Source organism: Diadema antillarum, unplaced genomic scaffold (assembly GCF_040938485.1).
Source record: "Diadema antillarum isolate AM-2024a unplaced genomic scaffold, OU_Dant_1.0 scf00000113, whole genome shotgun sequence".
Lineage (NCBI taxonomy): Eukaryota > Metazoa > Echinodermata > Echinoidea > Diadematoida > Diadematidae > Diadema > Diadema antillarum.
Window position 1 is genome coordinate 343,190 of NW_027271002.1, and position 24,150 is coordinate 367,339.

Below are 24,150 nucleotides of genomic sequence, written 5' to 3' on the forward strand. Positions count from 1 at the left end.
ACATGGAAAGCGTCACAATTCTAACCAATCCCAAAGTCACCCAGTCAAACAGTCATCCAAACAATTGCCCCTTTGAATTCTCTCACATGATCAAACCAAACTCTCTTTTTTCATTACCTTGCACAGGTTTTCTTTTCCAACTAAGACACAAATCAGCATCGACTTCTACTTCACTATCAGAATCTTGATTACAGACAGTACTCCATCTTTTTCTGAGTAATCTGTTTTGGTTTTTGTATTTTACTCAGCTACTGAGAAGTACACAAGAGTTTGTGTGGTCCATGGGAGACAAAGAGAATAACAACCAGGAAATTTCCAAGGACTTCTACAAACCCAAGAAAAGAGGAAAAAGCAACAATTCAACAAAAGCACTGTGAGTTCAGTGAAAGTGTAATCACAGATTGAAATGTCTGATAATTTCAGGACTCCATAACACACATAATGAGGCATACACAATGGCATGAGTAATCCACTGAGTGCAATGTGTTTGTCTTAAAGCGCATAGAAATGTTCATACTCTCCTAAATCTACCATGACCTGAAAAAGAAAACAAAAAATGATAAAACAGGGCATGGGAGCATGTGAGGTTATGTTGACCTCAATTCTAGCGAGATAAAATCTTTTATTGCCGTCAACAATCCATGCTCTGTCTGGATCCGCCACCAAGTCTCTGGGCTGAAAATATCAAGAAATGACACGCATTTTGTCAGGCGACAGAGAGATTTCCACAGTGGCATTTGGGTGAGTAATGCACTGTGACTTGACATATTTTTTGAATGCACAACGATGAAGTGCAAGTTGATCAGTGGGGACGGATGTGAGTTCCTATGTCTGAAGTCAACTGAGGAAGAGTCTAGATTGATCCTAACTGATTAATTTTTTAGCGTAAACCATTACCAACATGCTCGTAATGTTCATTTAGTCATATGTGGAAAATAGCAACTACAGTTACTCCTTTAAATGAAAGAAAAAACAAACAAACAATCATAAGATGCTGATGCATGATGGGATAGGAAGCAAAGTTAGGTGGAATATACAGGGTCAAAAGACATCATCATAAAATCATCCAGCATTGAATGATAGAATCACCACAGCTAAATATCCTTTTAGCTGCATCTGAAACATATTCCAGGCAGTTGAATGACAAACCAAGCAAGAACTAAGTGTGTTTTCTTCTTGCTAGAACATCTAATGTTTTACTCAATTTGTCCTCTGGGGAGTTTGTTACACTTTACCTGTAATCACATATACAGAAACACACATACAGGCAGACACACACATACAATTGTACATGTAAATACAACATACAACCCAGAGAAATCTAGCAGGCAGGTATTTGTACATTATCACCTGATTACACAATACTGCAGACTAAACAGGATGTTTTTAGTGCAGAAGGAAATTCCTAATGGCTCTTACATGTGGCCTTGATGACTTGTGGAGACTAAGAACCAATCACGGATACACTGTAATCTTACATGTAATTCGGTCACACAGCTCTTTTGTGCATTTGTCTTGTTTGTTGAGTTTTTGTTTTAGATTTGGCAATCCTTCCATAGGTGATGGAATTCTCATTAATTCAACTTTCTCTGTGTATGTGATTTGGTCTGACATTCTGTTACACTTCATAATGAAATACAATTTGTTCAAATGTTCCCTGTCCATAAACAAATAGCAGAATTTTCAGTAGTCCTGGAAGAGAAGTAGCTCCCTATAAGTCAAGGCCTACAAACTGCTACGACATATAGTTCTAAGATAAGACGCTTCTGTATTTTCCTACAGCATTGGAATTAAATAAATACACCAGTTTTATATTCGATTAAGCTCAAGCACACCTGAACTCCCATCACTGCAAGTTGAGGAATGCTGTACATTGAAAGAAATAAACCAGTGAATAAATCACAGACAAGACTTGAAGCCAGTATAGGACTGTTTTCCATACAACATGATTTTCTCGCAGATTTTTCAAAGGGGCCTATCAAGTTGTGATGATATGTGTATTACTAAGTATTGTGATATGTATTGTACAAAGTCACGCCATGTATTGCTCATTTGCAAATGATATCAGATACCACATCCCAACAACAGCAACAACAACAACACACACACACACACACACACACACACACACACACACACAATATATATGTGACCCGCTACAACAAAATGGTCCTAAAGTCGCGCACGGTCGAAGCCGTGAAAATCGAGTTTGAAGTTAGAGCATCAAAATTGGTCAAAACTTACGATTTTCTGAATTTGACATATTATTAGAGTCTGACATGTCTTCTATCATCTGTCGAAATTTTGAAGCAAAATGATGAAAGGAAAGACCAAAAAAATAGCGTTTTTCTGGGCCATGTTTTTTTGGCGTTTCAACGAAGCAGAAACTGGTTCGAACATTTGGATTGAGCGCCACACATAGGCTCCGCCCCTAACAACAAACCAGAGTGATCTCATTGGTCAGTTTGCTGCTTGCCGCTAACCGAAGCGTGAAGCTCGCACACTGCCCAGTCGACTGGTGCGTGCGGGCGGGTTGCACTATGCCTAGCCGCTTCTCCTGACATCCTGGTCACTGATTGGTCGGTGAGCAGACCGCCGACGCTGTGTTTGAATGAGCATTTCGGGGGTTGCTAGGGCTTAACTTCTATTGTCCGGAGGTGAATACTGACTTGCGTGTCTCTTGATTGTGATTGCGTCGCAAGGAGAACTTTTAGGGCTCTTTTCTCGAAACATTGATTTCCCAGACGTCTTGACATGCTCTCTTTTAAACATCGATATCTCCGCAGCCGATTATTTTTATAAGACGTGTTATATATCAATTTAAAGCAGAAAGATTGGGGAATTGTGTCATGCAATTTTCAAATAATCGACCTCGCCCGACTTTAGGATCATTTTGTTGTAGCGGGTCACATATATATACACACATTCAAACTACCCTTAACACTGGCATGACTACATCAGTATCAGTCTTAACACACTTCCACAATATTGCTGTTTTAACTCCTTTCCTTGTGGGAATTCCCTGTGTAATACAATACTACATTGTACATTGTACCTTCACATTTCGAACCCTGGACATGGGAGGACTAAAGGGGAAAATCATTACCTGGTACAATGTATGTGCAATACATTCTTAAATTACACAGTAGCTACTTTACAGGCCCACTTCTAACATCTTGGCAGAAAAACAAACCAAGAAATAAAGCTGGTAACTAGTCATGAGTTGAAGGCCAGGGAGGTGATTCAGTCTTCTGAGACACAACAGATTCATTGTTCAAGGCTCAGTGAAAGCTACGTCATCATGTCATCCGCTCTCTTGATGAGCTAAAGACTCTCTCTCTCTCAAGGAGAACATTTTAAAGAGGTACCTTGTATAGGACAGTTCTAACCAAGGAATGTCAAGACTCCCATTTGAGGTTTCACAAAGTACAGGTACTCATCGAGGGAGTTGGTCTCGACAATAAACTTTGATGATTGACGGTAACCCCCTAAAAGTTCACCTCACCAAGGTGACTACATAGACACAGACTATTATTACCTGTCACTGTGTGTCATTTGGAACACGAGGGAGAAGCCTTAAATATGATGCAATATTCAACATATTTCTATAATTCCTGATAATATTTATATAATTCCTGATACCAATAAGTGAAGGACCCTTTGTTAAAATCCTCTAGCCATTCAGCACCATTCCTCAGAGCCAAATGACTAGATCCATTAAAAATACTCCAGCAATTGTTACATCATTCCTTGCAACTATGTATATGACCTGATCCATCGTTTACTGACAGTAACATACAGCACATTTACATGGCAAAGGGCAAGGTAGATACAAGGCAAGCACTGTCAGATTCACACATTCCATCATTTCTTGACACAAGATGATCATTTTACAGACATTTATTGCCTCTCCTTGAAAATATTGCATCCAATCATTCAAAAGTGCGTGCGATACATATTGAATTTATTTTCTTCTTTAATTCACAAATAAGAAAAAAAGGAAGAGAAAGAAGAGCAGTCTTACAGAAAAGTGACCTTTACAAACAAGTGGTCTCTCTATACAGGTATGTTGATTTCAGACTACTCTTACCCCATTGAGGACGAGTCCCGAGTATAGTCGGGCAGGTGTCTATGAGAAATGCGTGTTATAGCAAAATCAGGCCATCCTCAACAGGTTTAATAAGACAGCGAAATGAAGTGTAGTGATCTCAAACCATGAGACCACCGTAGATGGGTTTTGTATTTCTTATTTCTTGCTAGCAGAGGCACATTATGTATACTGTGTATGGACCAGTCAGTTACTGCATTTAGGTAGATAAGCAGACATGGAATCAGTAAGTGAGTCAATATCCTATGAAGACTACATGAAACTTTCACTTGAAAGTCATCTCAAAGTAACAAGTCTTCTTGACCGATTAAGTGGACGGTCAGCAAAGGGGGAGAGCTGGTGTTTATCATCCGGCCAGAAGTGTAGGAGAAGTACTTTACGACTCGTCAATTAGGCTAATTAGGCTGGCCAGGCAGGCTTTAGGATTACTGACAGATTTCCCTACAGGCTGTGAGGGTCTTTCCTGTTCATAGCACCCCATCCTGTCTTCAGGCCACACTCATCACTACTTACCTGGTACTCAACAGGTCTGCTAGATATGATATCCTAATTCACATTCAGGTTATACTCTGCATAAGGCAGACATTGGCCTAGCCAGAGGAAAGGGAGATGAATGTAACCATACTTCCTGTATCTCCTATCTCTATATATTCATGAATTCATCAGTGGGCCTACACTGGTATTCTATCCCTTTAGTCTCATTTGAAGACGGCTACTGGTGGAGTACATTAAAGACTGAAATAGGAATGAGGCTTAGGACGATCCAAACAAATCATCGTAATACTGCCATATTCAAAGTCCCATACAGCAGTTAGTATCAATGCAGAGTGTTTATACCAATATAACTATTGTATCTCTGATTGATATCCACATGCTAGTAGGGGAAATACAATAATATCATGGCTGTTAAAATGAAGGTCCATAGAGTAAAATTACTGTATGTGTGTAACAACATGTTTTTTCTTTGAAATCAATGAAAGTCAGTATTCAAATAAGAAATTCTAAATTCACAGTTTCCACAATTTGGCTGCGAATGAAAACATATTCCTTGTGATTTGGGAAATTATGAAGATACCGTGTAGGTAGAACAGATGAAAGAATATTGAGTGATATCCTTCATTTCTCAGTGGATTTTAGTAAAAGCATAATGTATCTCAACACAAAGCAGCCCTTACAGTGTTCCATAAGCCATGGCTCTGACAGGCTGATGGCGACACACCTTTTCATCATCCTTCACAAGTCTATTCATTGTATGTAGAATGCATCCTTTTAGAATTTTGTTTTAATTCAATCTTTGTCCAACTAATCATAAAATAGAGTTGTCACAGTTATTTCCTTTGTGTGGAGTGTAGCAACTTTCTTACCAAAGAAATGTTTTTGGTTATTAATTGTTCTACAGAATATATTTTATGAATAATCTGGGATTTTAAAAAAAGGATATAATAAGAATCAAATATGCAAGTAATCATAACTGATATGACAACAAGTATTGGGATGCACAGTGAAAACATTTGTGAAAGGAAATCACATCAGCAAGGTATAAACTACATGTAGTCTGTAGCAAATCCAGACTTATCCCAAGCAGCTGCTGTTAAAATCAAGAGAGGTGTGAAAGTCCCTAAAGGGTCTTGTGAGAACTTCAGCGTTAAACATGTACCACTGAAGAAGGACATGAAGTACTACGGAACAACCCAGACACCTGTGGCTTGATCTAATGAGGAACTTTCTGATTAACCACATTCTCTACGATATGTACCTCCATCTAGGAGAACAACAAGTCACGAGGGACTTTCCCCACTTGATCACCGGCTCTTAGGCCATAGTTTGTGCCATAGAGGGCACTATTCATGTTCTGTCCTTCAACTTATTGAGGCAGTCATGAATGAGGTAATTCTATTTAAAAATGACATTTAATGATAACAATGAAATTTAGAAAAGAACTTAAAGCAAAACCCTAAAGAAAGGAGAAGCTGGATAGAATTCTCTCTAAATGACTGTGTGTCAAAGTGAATGATAGATATTAGTGGCTGTCCAAATGTATGAAATTTTCGTGTGAATTCCATTCATTTGAATAGATAAGAAGTACCCACAGCATGCTATATGGATTAGAACCAGCAGTGGTTGTCCAGTGGAAGCTCAGCGGTATAGTGGAAAAGACACCTGTCCGGTGATCAAGAGGTCGTTGGTTCAAATCCAGTCTGAGTATGTCTGCCCATGATTTTATACCATGGCTACCACTTAAACACACTGATTGATTTGGTGCTTATATACGTCGATGTAGGGCAATTTGTCAATCAGCTGCAATATGAAGCTGTTAGTCTGACAATGTATGGAGTGTTGATAGACAATCATCAATCTTAGAAGAGAGCAGTAGATACTCACCAATCCTAGAAAGCCAATGAAAAGGATGAGAGCAAAGAGGGCGAAGGAGATGTAGGAATTAGCGTTGATGTCTGGATGTCTCTGTTGATACATCTTCAGCATCCCAAGACAAGCTATCATGTACATGTAGGCCGTATCTAGGTTGGAAACAACAAAACATCATCATATTAACATCTTTATGTGAACCTGGGGGATTACATTCTATTTGAAAAAAAGCAGCTGCACTTCACAAATACACATTATCAAATCTGAACAATCAGTCACGAATTATACAGGAACCTTGGTGAATAATCCTATTTTTTATCATTTTGCCACCATCAGAATTCTTGTACTTGTCAAGAGGATATTCATTATTTGTATGTGGAAGTGATCAGTCATGTCATACTTTGGAATACATTTGTAATCGTTTCATGGAAGTGAGTGATCATGTGATAAAACTGAGTGATCATGTGATAAAACTGAGTGATCATGTGATAAAACTGAGTGATCATGTGATAAAACTGAGTGATCATGTGATGGGAGTTTGCCATCATGTGAAAAGATCACTTCCACCTAGGCATCATATTTTCCACGGAAGAGAAGTCATAGACTTCAAACCTTGGAAGAATATCACAAATTATCTTAGTTTCATATCATCATCACTATTAGCTGCATTACCAGCATCACTGATTTTGACTATGATCCCAAGAAATTTTCACTGAGTCAACTTGTCTTTTTATTTTCTGGATAAGCTTTATGATTTAGAATATTTTCATCATACACAAGTTTATGTCTGATTGATGTCTAACCTGGTTATGACCTGTTAACCTGCAGTGTTTCACAATACCAACTCATACAACAGTAGCTGTATCACAATCTTTACTACAAACTACACACATTGTGGACGAGCTTATTGAGCTACATCACATGTTTCATGTAGAAACCTGCCAGAGTACACACAGGACTTGACCTCAAAGGGTTAACACAAAGAATCCAAGGATGAAGACGAGCTGAGCTGGTGACTCCCTGTACTCACCAAACTGGTAGTTAGCTCTGTTAGGACATACATGGTAACATCCACTCATTACACCTTCCATGACAAGGGCATAGCCAAGGGCATAGAGAAGACCATAGTGTTTGGGGATGCCATTCACCTGCAGATTACGATATACATGGTGTATCATTTAATTCTTTCATTTATGATATACATAGTGTACAACTGAATTCGGTCATTTGAGGTGCTATGGGGAAGTATGATGTACATAGTGTATCACTGATTCGATTCACGTCAGGTTTTAAAGGAAAATATAATTATGTGCATTGTATTACTGACTTCATTCAAGTTGTTACGGAATACGCAGAGTATAAATGAATTCATTAATTGTTTAAGGAATAAGATATTATGTCCAGCGAATCATCAAATTCATTTACACCATTTGAGATGTTAAAGCAAACTTGATACATTGACTCCTTTCTCATCACTTCAAGGTCTCAGAATCAAAGTATAAATGCGAAATCACCACAACATAATTCCACAATGCTTTAATCTTTTGCACAATTGTATTTACGACATTTGATATGCTTTAAAAAAAAGAATAGGCACAAATTCTACAAGAACATTGTATTTTCTGACATCCTAATGTAACCTCAATGAACTGTAAGTCTTGTAGGTTGATAAACTGACCGTCTCATTGATGTATCCCATCTCAACCCGCTTCTTATGGATGTAGTCTCGCCTCCAGACCAGTAGTAGAAAGAGAAATCCTAGAAACACATAGCCAGTGTTGCTAAACACATTGTTGAAGGCACTGTCAATGACAGAAATGGGATCAATTAAATATACAATTACGACATCCTCAAATTAGAATAGTGATGGAAAATCAATTCATATGTCAACAGAGATATTGTCCACTATATGACATGAGGCAAGACTCTGAAGAAGCTGTATAACTTGAAAGAAAAGTTGGCAATTATTGCAATATGAAATCTAAACTGCACAAACTTAGAGAGCATTCTACATAAGGGAGAGGCTTTCTGGCACTCCATTAAATGTATCTACTCAAAGATCTGCTTGAAGATACCCACATACAAAATGTATATTGTTCAGTGTGCAGTGTCTGATAATGTTCTTTTAAGAGTCTTGCTATTTTCCAAGTGAGTTTAATGGTTTGCTATGATAAAACTTGCATACAGTACAATAACAGTGGTATAACATCGATACATGTACTTCTATACATAGAATTCTCTCTATACCTACAACCATAGCCCCTTTTCATTACCTGAACCATCCATAAGGCTTTGCACACATGAAGTTATAATAGCAAGAATCTTGGTTCCCTGTAGTTTTGGTGACCTGGAGATGGATACACAATATATTAAACAAAGTGGATGTTATCACAAGCTAACTCTTTGTATTTTAGTCATTATAATGGCACCACTATGGTCATCATTATAGTTTAAGCAAAGATCAACAGCACACATTGTAACAAATAATGTAAAACCAAAAATGTTCATGTGCATTTTAATTTCACAAATTTTGCAAGAGCAATAATTGGCAAAATCAAAATGCATGCAAAAGTTCTTAATGATTATACACTACAGGCATTGAAAGCTAGTGGCAAGTCATGAAAATTTCAAGCTATGAAAAAGGCTGTCTGCTTCGTTGCAAAATTGTCATGCTGCAAAAGTATCTTGGTTTACAGTATGTGTATGGTTTGCGACCATTTTCCAAGCAATGCAAATGCCAGCATTAAATGAACATGTTCAAATCCCTGATAGTTCATCACATGGTACTTTACAAGCTCAGACTATCAAACTGTGACCTACTCACTGTGATCTTCAATCATGCAATTTTGGCTTCTTTTCACATAAATGCCTTTGAGGTGAGGTTATCTAAGAACCAGTAGATAAATTATGATTTCAAATCTATGTGTATGATGAATTTGAGCATAATAGAAAATTTATCTTTATCGTAGCCTCATTAGAATGACCATATGGATGGTGGCTACAGGCTGAGAGCAAAGCTTTGTAGAGAAAAGCTTTCACGTACATGTATCTTGCTAGGTTAGGTGAGGTTGGTGACTCAGTTTGGCTTTTGTCATACTGCAAGCTCTCTTGAAGCACATTCAAACATTAAATAACATGTTCAACTAAGCTCACAGTTTGCTAACAGATGAGTGATTTTTTGTTTCAATTTCCTCTTATAAAAGACAAGTTGAAATCTAAAAATACACTATTGCTCTTTCATCACACACTCATTCAACATGTCAGATTACCATTGACATCATTCTAAGTTAATTTAAGACTCTAAGTTCCTACCACTTGGTATGTGATGACAAGTTGGACAACAGGCAGAGCATAGAAGACTGAAACGGTGAAGAGGTTCCAGGCGTAGCGGTTGTATTTCTTCTCGAGAGAGTTGGGCTTCTTGCGAGAAAGGTCACTCACAAACAGTTCCATCTGACAAAGAGAATGATTCAACATTTACCTCGGTATTTTCTGAGAAACAGTCAAAATTTATTTTCATGATGTGGACATGGCATGATGTAACAGGCTAAGGAGGAAAAAAGATTTGCACTGTAAAAATCTGAAGACTCATGTTCTCCATACAAACCACATTCTGAGTCATGTTCTTTAGGCACCTTGAAAAAAAAAATCGCCAGACAGAAACCTTTCTAAAGAAAGGACTTTTAACATGCTACGACAAAACATTGTCAGGCTCTGAGAAAGAAAAACATTTGACATATATACTGGCTGTACATATGTAGAGTAGAGTGGTTCTTGTCTGTAGTCTATTTTGCTATAATCACTTTTATCTTTTTTTTTACATACATCTTTGATCAGATGTTCAGCCTCATAATTCATAGCAATGATGATGAAAAAAAACCTTCCATCTTTTTTGAGTCATCTACCTCAAATGCAATGTGACAGACACGTCAGAAGGTACGGAATAAGAAAGGCTAAATCTGTCCATGATTGACCTAAATATACCGTGGTGTGGTAGTATGGGATATTATGTTATCATTATTATTATTTATTCGGCTTTCAATCACAAATATCATAATACATTTTTTGAAATCAGAACATACACTGGAGTGGTAAGGGTGCACCAGGTTGGGCAGCCCGGGTCTGGAATGAGCCAACTAAATGACTTGGGCCCTCAAGTTTCTAGGAGTGATGTTATAACTTTGTTTCGGATCTGTGTCATTAAAAGAATCAGCTATTGACTTTATATCTATCCATCCATCCATCCATTCATCCATCCATCCATCCATCCATCCATCCATCCATCCATCCATCCATCCATCCATCCATCCATTCATTCATTCATTCATTCATTCATTCATTCATTCATTCATTCATTCATTCATTCATTCATTCATTCATTCATTCATTCATTCATTCATTCATTCATTCATTCATTCATTCATTCATTCATTCATTTGTTCATTCATCTATCCAAACAACCAACTTTTGTCAAATATTATGTTACTTCATTGGTTGAAAAACTACACAGTCCATAATGGATAAAGTCTTCTTCTACAATTACTCCATAAAATCATTCATGAGATCCTCATCATAAAGAAATAGTTCTCACATCTTTTAAATGTAAGTTATTTGAGTCTGCATGTAGCAAGAAATGCCCTGAGTATTTTTAGAAAACCTAATGAAAACCAATCATTTGCACCATAGTGCCCGATGATCACTTACTGTGACAGAACCATATTTTTCAGAATTACTACAGTCAGAGTAAAGTACATGTAGTATAATGACATAAAAGCATACTTAGTCTGACTGTTCAGACCTTTGTTCTGTAAACCTCCTTGGTAGACTCGATATCATCCAACATGTCAATGTCTTCATCCTCACTGTCCGTACTACCACCATCCTCCCCTCGTCTTCTCACTGAGCCTGGGGTCGTATCTATGGCAACCAATGGTCAGGAATTAGAAATAGCATAGTCTCCAATCAAGGCTTTGGGTAACGAAGCTGAAGTCAATAATAAATGTAGTTACAATGCTCACATTAATGCATGTAGTTTGATTCAAGGTGTGTACATCTGCATTCCCAAACTCTTTCCAACTACAAAAATACATGTACTTCCTACACAGTGAAAAAGTGTGAATCACTTAACATTACATACATACAGTTGTACACTTATCTTGGTCAAATAATAATACTTTGACAGCAAGCTAAGGCTTGTTTGGACAGGATAATGCCATAATTACAAAGAGCAAACTGTCTTTCAAGTATTAACTCTTGCAGTGTTTTTAATAGCAATCTACTGTACATGTGTAAGGTATCATAAAACAGCACAATACCCTCCCACTGGTGGACATTACATTAGAAAAATAAGTAAAGCATGCTAAAAATAGCAGTGTGCATTAAGCTCACTGAGTAACATCTATGTGAAGCTGTTAGACAATGTGTAGGGGCTTGATGAGAGAGAAAAAAATAAAAGATTCTTTAGAGTGACATAGCATCTTTACTTTTCTTTGGATTTTTTTTTTTTTTTTTTTTGGGGGGGGGGGGAGGGGGCAAAAATGGAATATGGTATCAATTCTTAGAGTAGCAGGAGTGAATATGAGATGGAACTAACCATAACATTGGAATGCAAGCAGATGCAAAGCAACAAGTACAGGATGTATTCCTTAACAATGGACTTCAGCATTGTTACATGAAATGGTGCTTGCACAGAATGGTGTTTGTGACATTCAGTTACATCATTCTGAGTTCTATCACTGGCAGAAGAGTAACAATCATTTGTTGATAGGACAATAAGATAGCTTTTTACCGAAATGTACACACAACATGCCATCATGATGAAATAAAAAAAGGAAAGGTGTTCACTCAAATCACTGAAAGATGAGATTGTAGTCACAGTCACACGGTCATCGCAGAATTTAAGTGACAGTTATAGTGTAATAGTCACATAATAGTAATGGTCACATGACAGCAATAGTCACATGACAGTGACAGTCACATGACAGTAATAGACACAAGACAGTGATAGTCACATGACAGTGATAGTCACATGACAGTGATAGCCACATGACAGTAATAGTCACATGGTACATAGCTTGCCTGTAGGGGGGCTGCTCCCATTGCTGACTATACTATCCAGCCGTCTACTGGGACCTGAAACAGTCAACACACAGCCAGGTTCCATCATTAAACCTCCGTATCTACTTTTTTGTATAATTTACAACCATACGATGTTCCATTTCAAGCATTTCTTCTGGCATGTGCAGAATGGTGCATTTAAAGAGAGTTTGATTTAGCCCTTCTTCCCAGTCCTATCAAGATTAAGAAAGGGTACACTGGTCAAAAACATGGGGCATATACAATGTAGTTTGAGAAAAGAGGTTTAGCATTATGTTCACAGCATATTGTCATTGTTCTACTAATTGAATCAAAATTCGCAAATCTAGACAGACTTCCAAGATCATTGATCAATTGAAGATACAGAATCTTCTTGAGGACATTTGTTTGGAAGATTTATCTTACAAAGATCACAATAGAATATCTTACTGAAAGAAGTAAAGCAGTACTCTCAAGGTCAGTCTCTGACTTAACAGAAAGTAAGTAAGTGCTATGTGCTCTGGGCCTGCTGCATGTATTCATTACTAATTAACCCCACTGACAGAAACATGTGCAGACTCAAAATAGATTTTCTGCTCATGTTGCACATAGTCCAAAATTTCTACATAACTTGGAAAGTTTCCTTTGTAAATTTATTCTCATGGAATGACTGGATAGGCTTTTCAAAGAACTACTTTGCCCATGTCCATTAACCCAATGAAGATGGACTGATTTTCCTACAACATGCATATCCCATTCACCCCAGCCTGAGAATACTCAGGACTACTCTTCAATGGGTTAAAAAAAAGACTAAATTTAAAGTAATTACAGCATGCAATGGTCCTACAATCAGTCAAACAAGCTGCTCAATACCACAACATGAATCAACCAATAGTTACGTTCAGACGGTGATCCCTAACCTCGAGGATAAGATCTATGGGGTGCAAAGTGTCACAGAGTCAATTTCGTTACGAAATGACCGATTTCGTCGACGATATGGCCATTTCATCACAAAATCAGCCAAATTCTTGATGAAATGACAGATTTCATAATGTAATTGACCATGCAACACTTGGCACCCCATAGGGCTGATCCTCAAAGTGAAGGATCACAGTCTAAATGTACTGTAAAACATGATATATTCGCGGAATGAAATTTTCGCGAATTACCACTGGCGTTCAATGCATATAGTGTAGACAAGAACTTTCGTGTGCATTTTAATTTCGTACATCTTGGTGCACGCGAAATTCGCAAAATTAAAATGCACATGAACATTCCTCGTTTTACAATAACTAGAATCTGAGTCAGTGTACTGGACACCACCAATTATTTTTCTTCCTGGAGCTTCAACCAATCCATGCATTACACCAACCTCCAGTCTACAGGGTAAACAAAATCTACACACCCCGTTTAACCTCTCAGATGAACTTCTAGAACCTTAACCCATTGAGGATGAGCTGATTCTGGTAAAACACATTGCCTATAGAGACCTGCCTGACTATACTAAGGAGTAGTCTTCAATGGGTTAACAATATTCATGTCATGCATTCCCTGCCATACGGTAATCCACATTTCATGTTCCATCACCATAGCAACACAACAGGTGGATGCAGTCACACATCATACCAGCTTGACAAAATGAAAAGGAGACTTATTGGCATTGCAAGTAGGCTCCTAAGTTATCTCCTTATATCAGAATGTGATATGTATGTATTTTGGGCACTAAACCATGAAGAAATGAAATTGATTGCACTGAATGTGACCTATGGACGATAAAAAATATTGTGGAAAGATTTGAGAACTTGCTGGCATGAAATAAATGATACTAAAGTAATACCGGTAATGAATTGAAGAGAACAGTCTCAATCATTTTCCAAGTGCCAATCTAAAACAAAAAGCACCACTTCACTTCAGTGAAATAAGCTTTGAGTAATTGAGAAAAAAATCCCTATCTCATACAAGATATAAAATGCATATCCCCACTCCACATTCAATCCAGCCTTCAACCCATAAGATGCTAGAGATAGACACCCAACACACCATGCATGATACCTAGCAAAGAAGCATCTACAGTATGTCCCAAAAACGAAAATTACAACCAGATTTGTGCATTGATAAACCCAATATGATTAAACCGTCTAAATGCTACTTCAAGGTCTTAAAATATAACATCTTAGCTCTATTTTGCAGAAAATCCCATTCAATTTGGGTAAGCGGTCACAGAGAAATGTGGATTGTTGCAAAGCATGTCGTGAGTCTGATTCTTCCAAGTTTAGCACTTCAATGCTCTTGAGTATGAAAACAATTTAGACAAAACTTGGACAGAAGAGATTCCTGACGTCCTCTACAAAATTCCTCCTTTCTCTTTGACCACTGAAGCAAATCTAATGGGGTTTTCTGTAAGATGTTTGCAATGAGTTATAGTTTCATACCCTGAATTTGTATTCAGATTGATTCACTATTTTCAAAGATATCATTGCGGAGCTTCCGTTGTAATATTTTTTGGGACAAACGGTAGATGGCTTCTGAAAGGGTTTAGAGTAGAGTGTTTTACCATACATAATTTCTTCAGAAGAGTCAGAATCTGTTAGAGCATGTTTAGTGAGGCAGAATGGATGGATGAGGTGAAGTAATCATTGAATGATGGTAAAGACAAGTCAGACAAGGTATGGTTTAACGACTACATCACTGCATATAAATCAAGCCAATAGATAAGAGTAGTAGTCTTACATCAAGGAGTTTATGATTCTATTTTCACTCCCTTTACTTTAATAGAAACTCAAACCTCTGTCAATTACACCAGCAAATTTCAAAAAGATATCTTTTTGTCCTAAAAGAGTTTGAGAACAAAATATCATGAATTTCTCTTCAATCTGAAGCTTAAAAAAAAGACACTTTGCCTTTAAATAATCAAAGAGATAACAGTCAAAATTTGAAGGTTGCATACATTTATCAGGGAAAGTCATCATCCTGTGTTTAACTACACTATGATGTCATCGATTACAAAATTGTTTTCACATAGAATAAGCTCAGGGTGAAATGGTTAGCATCAAATATGAAAGATTGATGTGCACAGCATATTTCACATCAAATCATTAGAGGAGAATAGATTCATGGTGGAATGGTTAGCGTAAAATGTGAAAGACTGATGTGCACAGCGTATTTCACATCAAATCATTAGAGTGGGGGAGAATAGATTCATGGTGCAATGGTTAGCGTAAAATGTGAAAGATTGATGTTTGACATTAAATTCATAGAGAAGAGAAGAAATGCAAAGTTTGTCTAACCTGCTGTCCCATAGCTGGACGTCCGACTTTCCCTTGAAGCAAAGGGGACTTCCCCTTGCTCATTGCCGCCATCTGCTTCTACAAAGGACATGAAAAAATGAAATGAAATGTAAATATCTTCCGCTGCTGATCAAACACATCCACACTGTGGAAAAAAAAATGCTAGACTTAATATTAGGTGCAGCCACAAGCAAAAACACTCCACGCTTACCCAGTGCATTTTGGGAAAAAAATCATATCCAGCAAATGTGGTGATGCATCCGTGAAATCAGCCATTATATGTTTTATAGAGTTTGAGATCACAAGGAGTATGTGATCTCAGCCAAGAGATTGATGTAGAAGTTTAATAACTACAAGTTGTACCCCTGAAAGCTTTCCCTCATATTCAGATTGGTATTAACCCATTGAGGATGGACTGATTTTGCCATAACATGCATTTCCCATAGACACTTGTCTGAGCATTCTCTTCAATGGGTTAAAGATAGAATTTTAACTTTTTGTCAGTTTCTTCCACCTAGAGGTACAGAGTTCCCAAACACCAACTTGACAGTGACCACAATGTGAGATATGAAATCCTTACCAACAATATCTTTGTCTCCTACCATTACAACACAAAATTTGTGATTTCTATTCAAAATACATTGTATCTAATTAATTTTATCACAAATCACCATAAATCTTACTTTGACATGCCAGATCAATGTTACAAACTGCAGGTCACTTTACAGCCTGGTAAGCAAACTATTATGCAGGAATCAAATCACTAGTTATTCACACATTCTAACTACCATCACATAACAGCAGAAACTACTTGAAATGATGCAAGATGATTTGTGATGATAAAATAAACTGTGACAGGCTTGTACGTCACTGAAGCCTTTCCTTTAGCAGATGGTTCCATCAGCCATCAGTTCTACTGACACACTTAAAGGGATAGTACAGTATTGGTGGAGGTGAGAATTGGGCTTTTAACTTTTTGCGAAATACCAAGAAAACACTTATGATATAGTACAGAGCATACCATTTTAAGAGGAATTCAAAGTTTACTTGATGGAAATCGGGTTTGGAATGACGGAAACATCCAAAAACAAGGTAAAACAAAGCGATCATGTGAAAGTGTAGGTCCCACACTTTATTAGAATTGCTCTTTTTGGATATCTCAGCTTTTTCAAAACCAATTTTCATCAAATAAATGTTGAATTCCTCATAAAATTACATGCTCTTTCATATTTCATAAGAGGTTTTTCATTATCTCACCAAAAAAATGTTAGAAATCTGAAGTTGGGTCTCAACCGAAACTGTACAATCCCTTTAATGTACATGGACCTTCACAAAAGTATAGAACTGATCCAGTAAGCTGAAGTATTGTGTATGCAGAGACTCCAACTCTCCCGTTTTCGACGGGAGATCTCCCGCCGAAAACCCATTTTTGCAAAATCTCCCGTTCTCCCGTTTGAGATTTAATTTCTCCCGCCCTGGCTCTGTGTCTCCCGTTGGAGAGGATTTCTTACCTATTGCTATTGTATGATGAAAAAATAAGCCTTAGATAACAGCAGAGAGCATCTAGAACCCTAGGAACTTCGCGCTTCGCACACATCAACTTGGAGTCTCCCGTTTGCTAGGGGTTTCAGGCGGGAGAATCTCCAGATCAAAAGGTGCTTTGGGTTGGAGTCTCTGTGTATGCTATAATGCAGCCTCTCAATTTCAGACTATGCTAAATCACAGTATGATAAATCAACATGTCCATACTTTATTTATTCAATCAATGACTCCACCTGAGTACAGGGTATGTGTGCCTGTGACTGTTATCATGGCTATTACTGGAACACTGAATAATTGGTGTTTATTTACATAAATGAATGGCAAGTTGTCAAGTAGTTTCAATATTAGTATCTGGTGACCAAACTCTTTAGGATGATAATGTTAGGGTCTGTTCAATTGCCTCTGTCAAGGTGAACACACAGTGTCATTGCCTTTGAATAATAAAAATATATAGATTAGAAATAAGGTAAAAGTTTTGAACCAGCCCTGATACTTCAAAGAAATTAAAGTTAAACGTTAGAACAATCAGTAGTGAGTTACTTATGAGTCCACTCTCTAATAATTTTGGATGCTACAGCCTCCCCCACCCCCTCCCCTTTTCATAGGATAATCACTGCTATCAATTTACTTGCTTGAGTTTTATTTGCACACCACTCGTGTCATAGTGCATATGGGGGTGACTCTGAAAGTTCTTGAAGAAAATGTATCATGACCGTTAACCTTTGGAAGATGAACTACTACTAGCCAATAACGGCACTGTTTAATGGATTTAATTTCTCCATCATTCTTTCAAGATTAGGACTGAGATAGCAGACACAAAGAGGTGATTTCGTGATTATTAATCACTTTTTGGGATCAATAGCTGAAGTCAACTCTAGGCAAATTATCAATACTCTAACTACCATCACAGGTCACTCACAATCAAACTTACTTCTTATGGTAACTGTTTGGGTCTAGATACCATACCAAACTCTTAGTTGTAATTGAGAAGTGGGTAAAAAACTATGGCAAAGTATATCTTTACAGCTTAATATTCAATGAAGCTAATCTGATTTTTTTTCATGAAAAAATTGTGCAAGCTACTGTAAAAAATATATATATATAAATAAACATACTGGATTATATATACATTACACAAGTAAATAATACATTGTGTGTGCTCCCTACATTGAACTTCTTACTAAATGGTGTGCCTTCTTGGTTAGAATGACTTCAAATTGTTTACTACAGCATCAAAACAAAATCATCAAATGAAAACAGAAAGCTAAATCATAACATGATTGGAGAATTGTTGACGCTTGTGAGTGATTTGATGTAACAATACCACACAGGTATACAGCAGGCAATGGCAGAGGAATGGACTGAACTTTGGCAAAAATTATACTGTGTGCGAAGCAATGGGAAGAAAAATTCTAGTTTGCAGACAAACAGAATGGACAGATATTGAAGAAAACAAACAAAAACAATTACAGAAAACGTGACTCTCTAAAGCTGAGGAAGGCTAAAAGAGTGATATATGAGGGAGAAAGAGAACTATGTGACTGATTTCTACCTGACTAGAGAACATGCTAGAAAAGATGTCAAAGATAAAAATTTAGGGTGCATTCTTCTCGTTCCTAACATGAACAGACACTCCAGAGAGTGATAGAATTAGGTACAATGTATAGATGATAGAACAAAGTTTGAAAAACAGGCTACCATGAGCATTAACCCGTTGACGACGGGCTGATTTTGCTACGGGATGCATTTCCCATAGACACCTGCCCGAGTATACTCAGGACTCGTCTTCAATGGGTTAACTGAACTGCAAGGACACTTAAAAGAGAAAAAAATATGATGCACAAAAGCACTGTTCCAGACTTCAGATAAACCTGACAAACTTGACAATTGTTATAACAACATAAAGCATAAAACTGACAAAACAGCAACTTTGTCTTAAAAAAAAAGGTCAGCAAAAGCACACAAAGCATGGCAAATAAAATACCCAAAAATAGATTAAATCACTATTAATATAAATGATTCAATGCAGTATTAGTAGACAGTATATAGATGATGACTGGCAGGGGAGGGAACATACCAAATGTTCCACCTGAAGGGTTTGAAATGCTCTTGAGGGCGGTTATAAGTCCTGAAATAGCTTATAGCCTCCCGAAATAGCATTTAAAAACCCTGAGGGTGGAACGTTTGGTACATGTTCCCAACAACAAAAGTCATAATCTGTTATATTATATGGGTTAGTCAAATACATCAAATATGTCAACGTCAACCATCAGCACAATGCACTCGATCGCTTGCTCGCCAGCTTGCGTGTTGCAGAGCCAAATTCACTTGTGCGCGTTCAGTCCTAGGCCTTCTGTCATTTGTTACGTGAAAATGTTTTCCCATGGGAGAACATTACAAAAATGTTCGCCCATGGGCGAACATAACGAATGTGCCTCCATCACGTGACTGTGTTTAGCCAGTCACTAACCAGTATTTGACTAACCCATTTAATATAATAAAATGTTAGTTTTCAAAATGAAAAGTGTATGGCATACTCATTGAATGGATGCTACACATACAGATAAAGAGCTCTCTAAACTCATCAAATAGTTGCATTTACCTGTGACAGTTCTGACAACAGCCTGTTATCTTTCTCAAATGATGGCTAATCGGCAACTGATGTTTTGGAGCCAATTAGCAATTACCCAGGTGTGACATCTGGATGATAGCAACACTGTACATTGTACATGTCAGACAGTTAAGATCCCCCCCCCCCCCATATCCCGGTCCATGTTGTGGGGGGGGGGGGGGGTCTCTTTATCAAGATGGCCTCTCTGATACATTTATTTAGGTCCTGGCTCTCCCACACTACCAACTGTCTGACATTTATGATGGCACTAACACTCAGATGTCACACCTGGGTAATTGCTAATTGGCTCCAAAACATCTCAGTTGCCGATTAGCCATCGTTTGAGAAAGATGACAGCCCGCTGTCAAAACTGTCACAGGTAAATACAACAATTGGATGTGTTTTAGAGAACTCTTTATCTATATTCATCAACCATCCTCATGAAAGTATTTTACGATGCTATACATTACCAAGAATGAGAACTGAGTGGTAGCAAGAAGCGATGCATTCCCAAACAGAGAGGGAGGAGAGTATCCAAGCAACCAATGATGATTGACAGGAAATGTATAAATTGTGGGAGTGGGGTACGATGAAAAATAACAAAATATTATCAACAAATCAAATCCATTTCAATGTCAACAAAATATAGGTATCAAACACAAGAACAATCCTTTTCATGTCCATGGAAACACTGACAGAAAATGTATAAAACAAATAGTTCATCCAAGAACATGATTACAATTGAGTAGTATGGAACAAATTACAGCATGCAATAGTGGAGATGTGTATTCTGAATGCCACCTTCACCTTCTGCAGAATGACAAATAATGATAAAAAGCATTGATGAAGCTTCAGATTTATTGTTTTTTGAGCAGGTTTTCAATTTCACATGGCTTTTGTTGAGACAAAAATTCTTATACTTCAGACACCTGACATAAAGCACAAAGAGAAGGTGGTTGAGTTGATTCAAAGAACTCTGATGAATAACAATCAAAGTCTGTAACCAAGGCTACTTGCAGCAGAAATGTACACTTCATGAAAGGCACAAATTTCATAAAAGGAAATGTTATGGCATTCATTAAACAAGTTTTTTGCAGGCATCATGATTACACACATTAACTTCAAAGTGTACAAAGGCACAGGAAAACATTTCTAAACATAACAGACAGGTTTGAGAACAATATGCACTTTCAGTTACATTATGAAATATCAATATATAAAATCTCTTCAATCACTGTGGTCAAAGCAGATGATAATGATGAAGATACAAACAAATACAATCCCAATATTTATCTGTTTCTGGAGCATTTGAGTGAAATTTGTGTGAAGCAAAATCAAGTGGCTTTATTACATGATGTATGCGATGAACTTATTGCACATAGGACCATTGTAGAACCCTATGTGCCACTCAATGTCCACATTATATGTTGATCTAGTGGAGATATTTCGATAAAATCATTTGTTACTTTATTAGAATGAATCAGAAAAAAAAAAAAAACATTGAAAACCCATATTGTCACTACTCCATTCAATTGCATTGTAGGATTTTTTGTTCATATGCACAACAGATTTTGCCTATCAGATATTTTCCCATTCAAAACTTGTATCTCTCACTGCCTCAATCCTTATTCTTGAAGTAAAAGTTTGTTGAAATATAGGTAGAAAAAGAAAACTAAGATGCAATGCCACAATGCATGCTGGAATTTGATCAGCCGTGCTGTCACATGTTATTTTGTCTCTGCACAGAAAACAACTCGGTTTAGTTTCATCCACTTCTCACGTTTTATTATCGAGCCTGACAAACAATCTTCATGGCTTCTTGAAATTCATCTCATATCTTTACTGCCGATAACTGAAGACACTTCACAAAATGGAAGGAATACATTTCAGTGCATGCCATTGATCACATCAAACAACGGACTCACAGACATACAAACATACAAACATAGAGCTGATGGAAGAGTGTGTAAACCTGTCTCACACATACCATGACACACTGTTCTGCCATCACTCTCCTGTGAGTTTCCCACACTGTACAGTGACACTGAAATAGTCACAACAATCTCACTTTACTACCAACTTTTGACTTCATTTTAATAGCACAGAAAGAAATATGTCAGAGATAGGGTAGACAAGTCAGGCATACATACATTGTACATTGTGTCATACGTGTGCACACGTGTCTGTGTGTATACATGCATCTTTTTTTGCATGAGTGTGTGTACATTTTTCCTCTGTTAAAGGACAAGTTCACCTTCATAGACATGTGGGTTGAGTGAATTCAGCAATATCAGTAGAACACATCAGTGAGAGTTTGAGCAAAATCGGACAATCCGTTAAAAAGTTATGAATTTTTGAAGTTTCAGCTCAGTCACGGCTGGATGAAAAGACTCCTATAGCTTGTGATGTCACATGAGTACAACGATATAAAGAAAGAATAAAGAAAATCCAACATATTTCCATTTTTCTCGCATAACAAAAGAACACTCGACTTCTCTCTTTCAGAAGGCAGGGGGAATAATATTACCCTTAACATACGTCAGTAGCAAGTCGAAGAACTGTGCACTTTATTAAAATAGTAAAGTTTTGTGAAATTCTCTTTTTATTTTCCATATATAGTTGTACGCATGTGACATCATACACTGTAGTAGTCTTCTCTTCCAGCAGTGACTGCGCAGATACTTAAAATATTCGTAACTTTTGAACGGATTGTCCAATTTTCCTCAAACTTTCACTGATGTGTTCTACGAATATTGCTGCATTCTCTTAATCTTTATGTATATGAAGGTGGACTTGTCCTTTAATATGTATTTGTGCTAGTACAAATGGACATAGGTGTATGTGTATCTAAGTGTGCATTTTACCACATAGTCTTAGTCCCAGACTGTACTTTAAAATCACATGATGCCACAAAAGAAGACCCCATGTCACCGCAGCATGAATATAGACTACTGTAAAAGACAATTTAGAGCTATCATGATTATTTTCAAAACACACCATACCTCGTTCTTCTGCAGTACCAAGTGCCCTGCCAAGTCTCTTTTGCCTGAAAACAAAATGCCAATAAAATCAATCAACTAAACATGTAATGACATCCACTAATTATGAACCAGGTACATGGTAACATCGGACTGAGTATAATTGTTCCTTTTTGTTAGTGAAGATTTCAGTTGAGAAGGGAGCTTGCTCCAAAGTTTTGAAACACTAGAGAAAGCTGCATCACCAGCTAGTTTGTTGTTCTATGGTTGCATGAAAATCACTGACATTAATAGACAAGTGTATCTCGAATGAGAAATGCTGCACAAGACACAAATCATTGTAGTATAATGCTCTGTAGCTGAGCACTTGAAGACCAGTAGGAGTTTGAATGAGATTCTAACACATGTATTACCATCATCGGCATAATGTAATTTGTCACACAGCTCTCTAAACTTTCACACAGGATAGGTTTAGCACTTGAGACGATGAATGAAGTAAACTCTGTCATACATAGATTTGAAGTTGTGAGTAGAAGAAAGCTGGCAAGCTGCCAACAAAACAAGCCATCACATCAGCTGATACACTGTTAAGTCCACCATGATTGCGGCAGTTTGGAACATGTGACAACTTCAATGTACAGTGCACTCCCGTCATAACGAAATGCTCGGTACCGGCAGTTTTCTTTCGTTATAACGAAATTTCGTTATAACCGAACAAATACAATATATAACGAAAACAAGGAAGCCACGCATATATGATATTCTGTTTGTTGAATACTCATCATAAAAGCTAAACAAATAGTTATTCAATTTCAGATAATTGTATTACATAGAGAAACGCAAGTTCCCCTCGGAAACTGTGCATGACACACCAAGCAAACACACAGTTCGCCCGTGCAGAGACGTTATAAATGCTTGTTCCGCTACGTATTTTCATGAAAGATCCTGAATTCGTTATAACGGAGCACATTTCTTTTGTTTTTCTTTGTCAGTGGCGCTCGCAAAAGACTTCTTTATAACGAAATTTCGCTATAACTGTGTTCGTTATAAGCGAATTTTGTACCATAGACTTTAATGGCGATAATTTTGGGACCAGAAGTTTTACTTCGTTATAACGAAATTTCGTTATAACCGTGTTCGTTGTAACGGGAGTGCACTGTATTCGCTTATATTGAAAGCCTC

General features: G+C 37.3%; 1 protein-coding gene across 1 annotated transcript in view; it reads right to left on the reverse strand.

Moving 5' to 3' along the window:
• Positions 1-4,549: 4,549 nt before the first annotated feature.
• The window catches only part of LOC139719671 (SID1 transmembrane family member 1-like), a 38,973-nt gene continuing 19,372 nt past the window's right edge, over positions 4,550-24,150 (reverse strand). The window contains exons 10-17 of the mRNA XM_071631071.1: positions 22,943-23,036; positions 15,838-15,915; positions 9,788-9,928; positions 8,749-8,822; positions 8,154-8,277; positions 7,506-7,623; positions 6,491-6,627; positions 4,550-4,654 (exon numbers count right to left, since the gene is read on the reverse strand). Coding sequence (XP_071487172.1) covers positions 4,550-4,654; positions 6,491-6,627; positions 7,506-7,623; positions 8,154-8,277; positions 8,749-8,822; positions 9,788-9,928; positions 15,838-15,915; positions 22,943-23,036 — 871 coding nt within the window. The remainder of the gene's footprint in view (positions 4,655-6,490; positions 6,628-7,505; positions 7,624-8,153; positions 8,278-8,748; positions 8,823-9,787; positions 9,929-15,837; positions 15,916-22,942; positions 23,037-24,150) is intronic.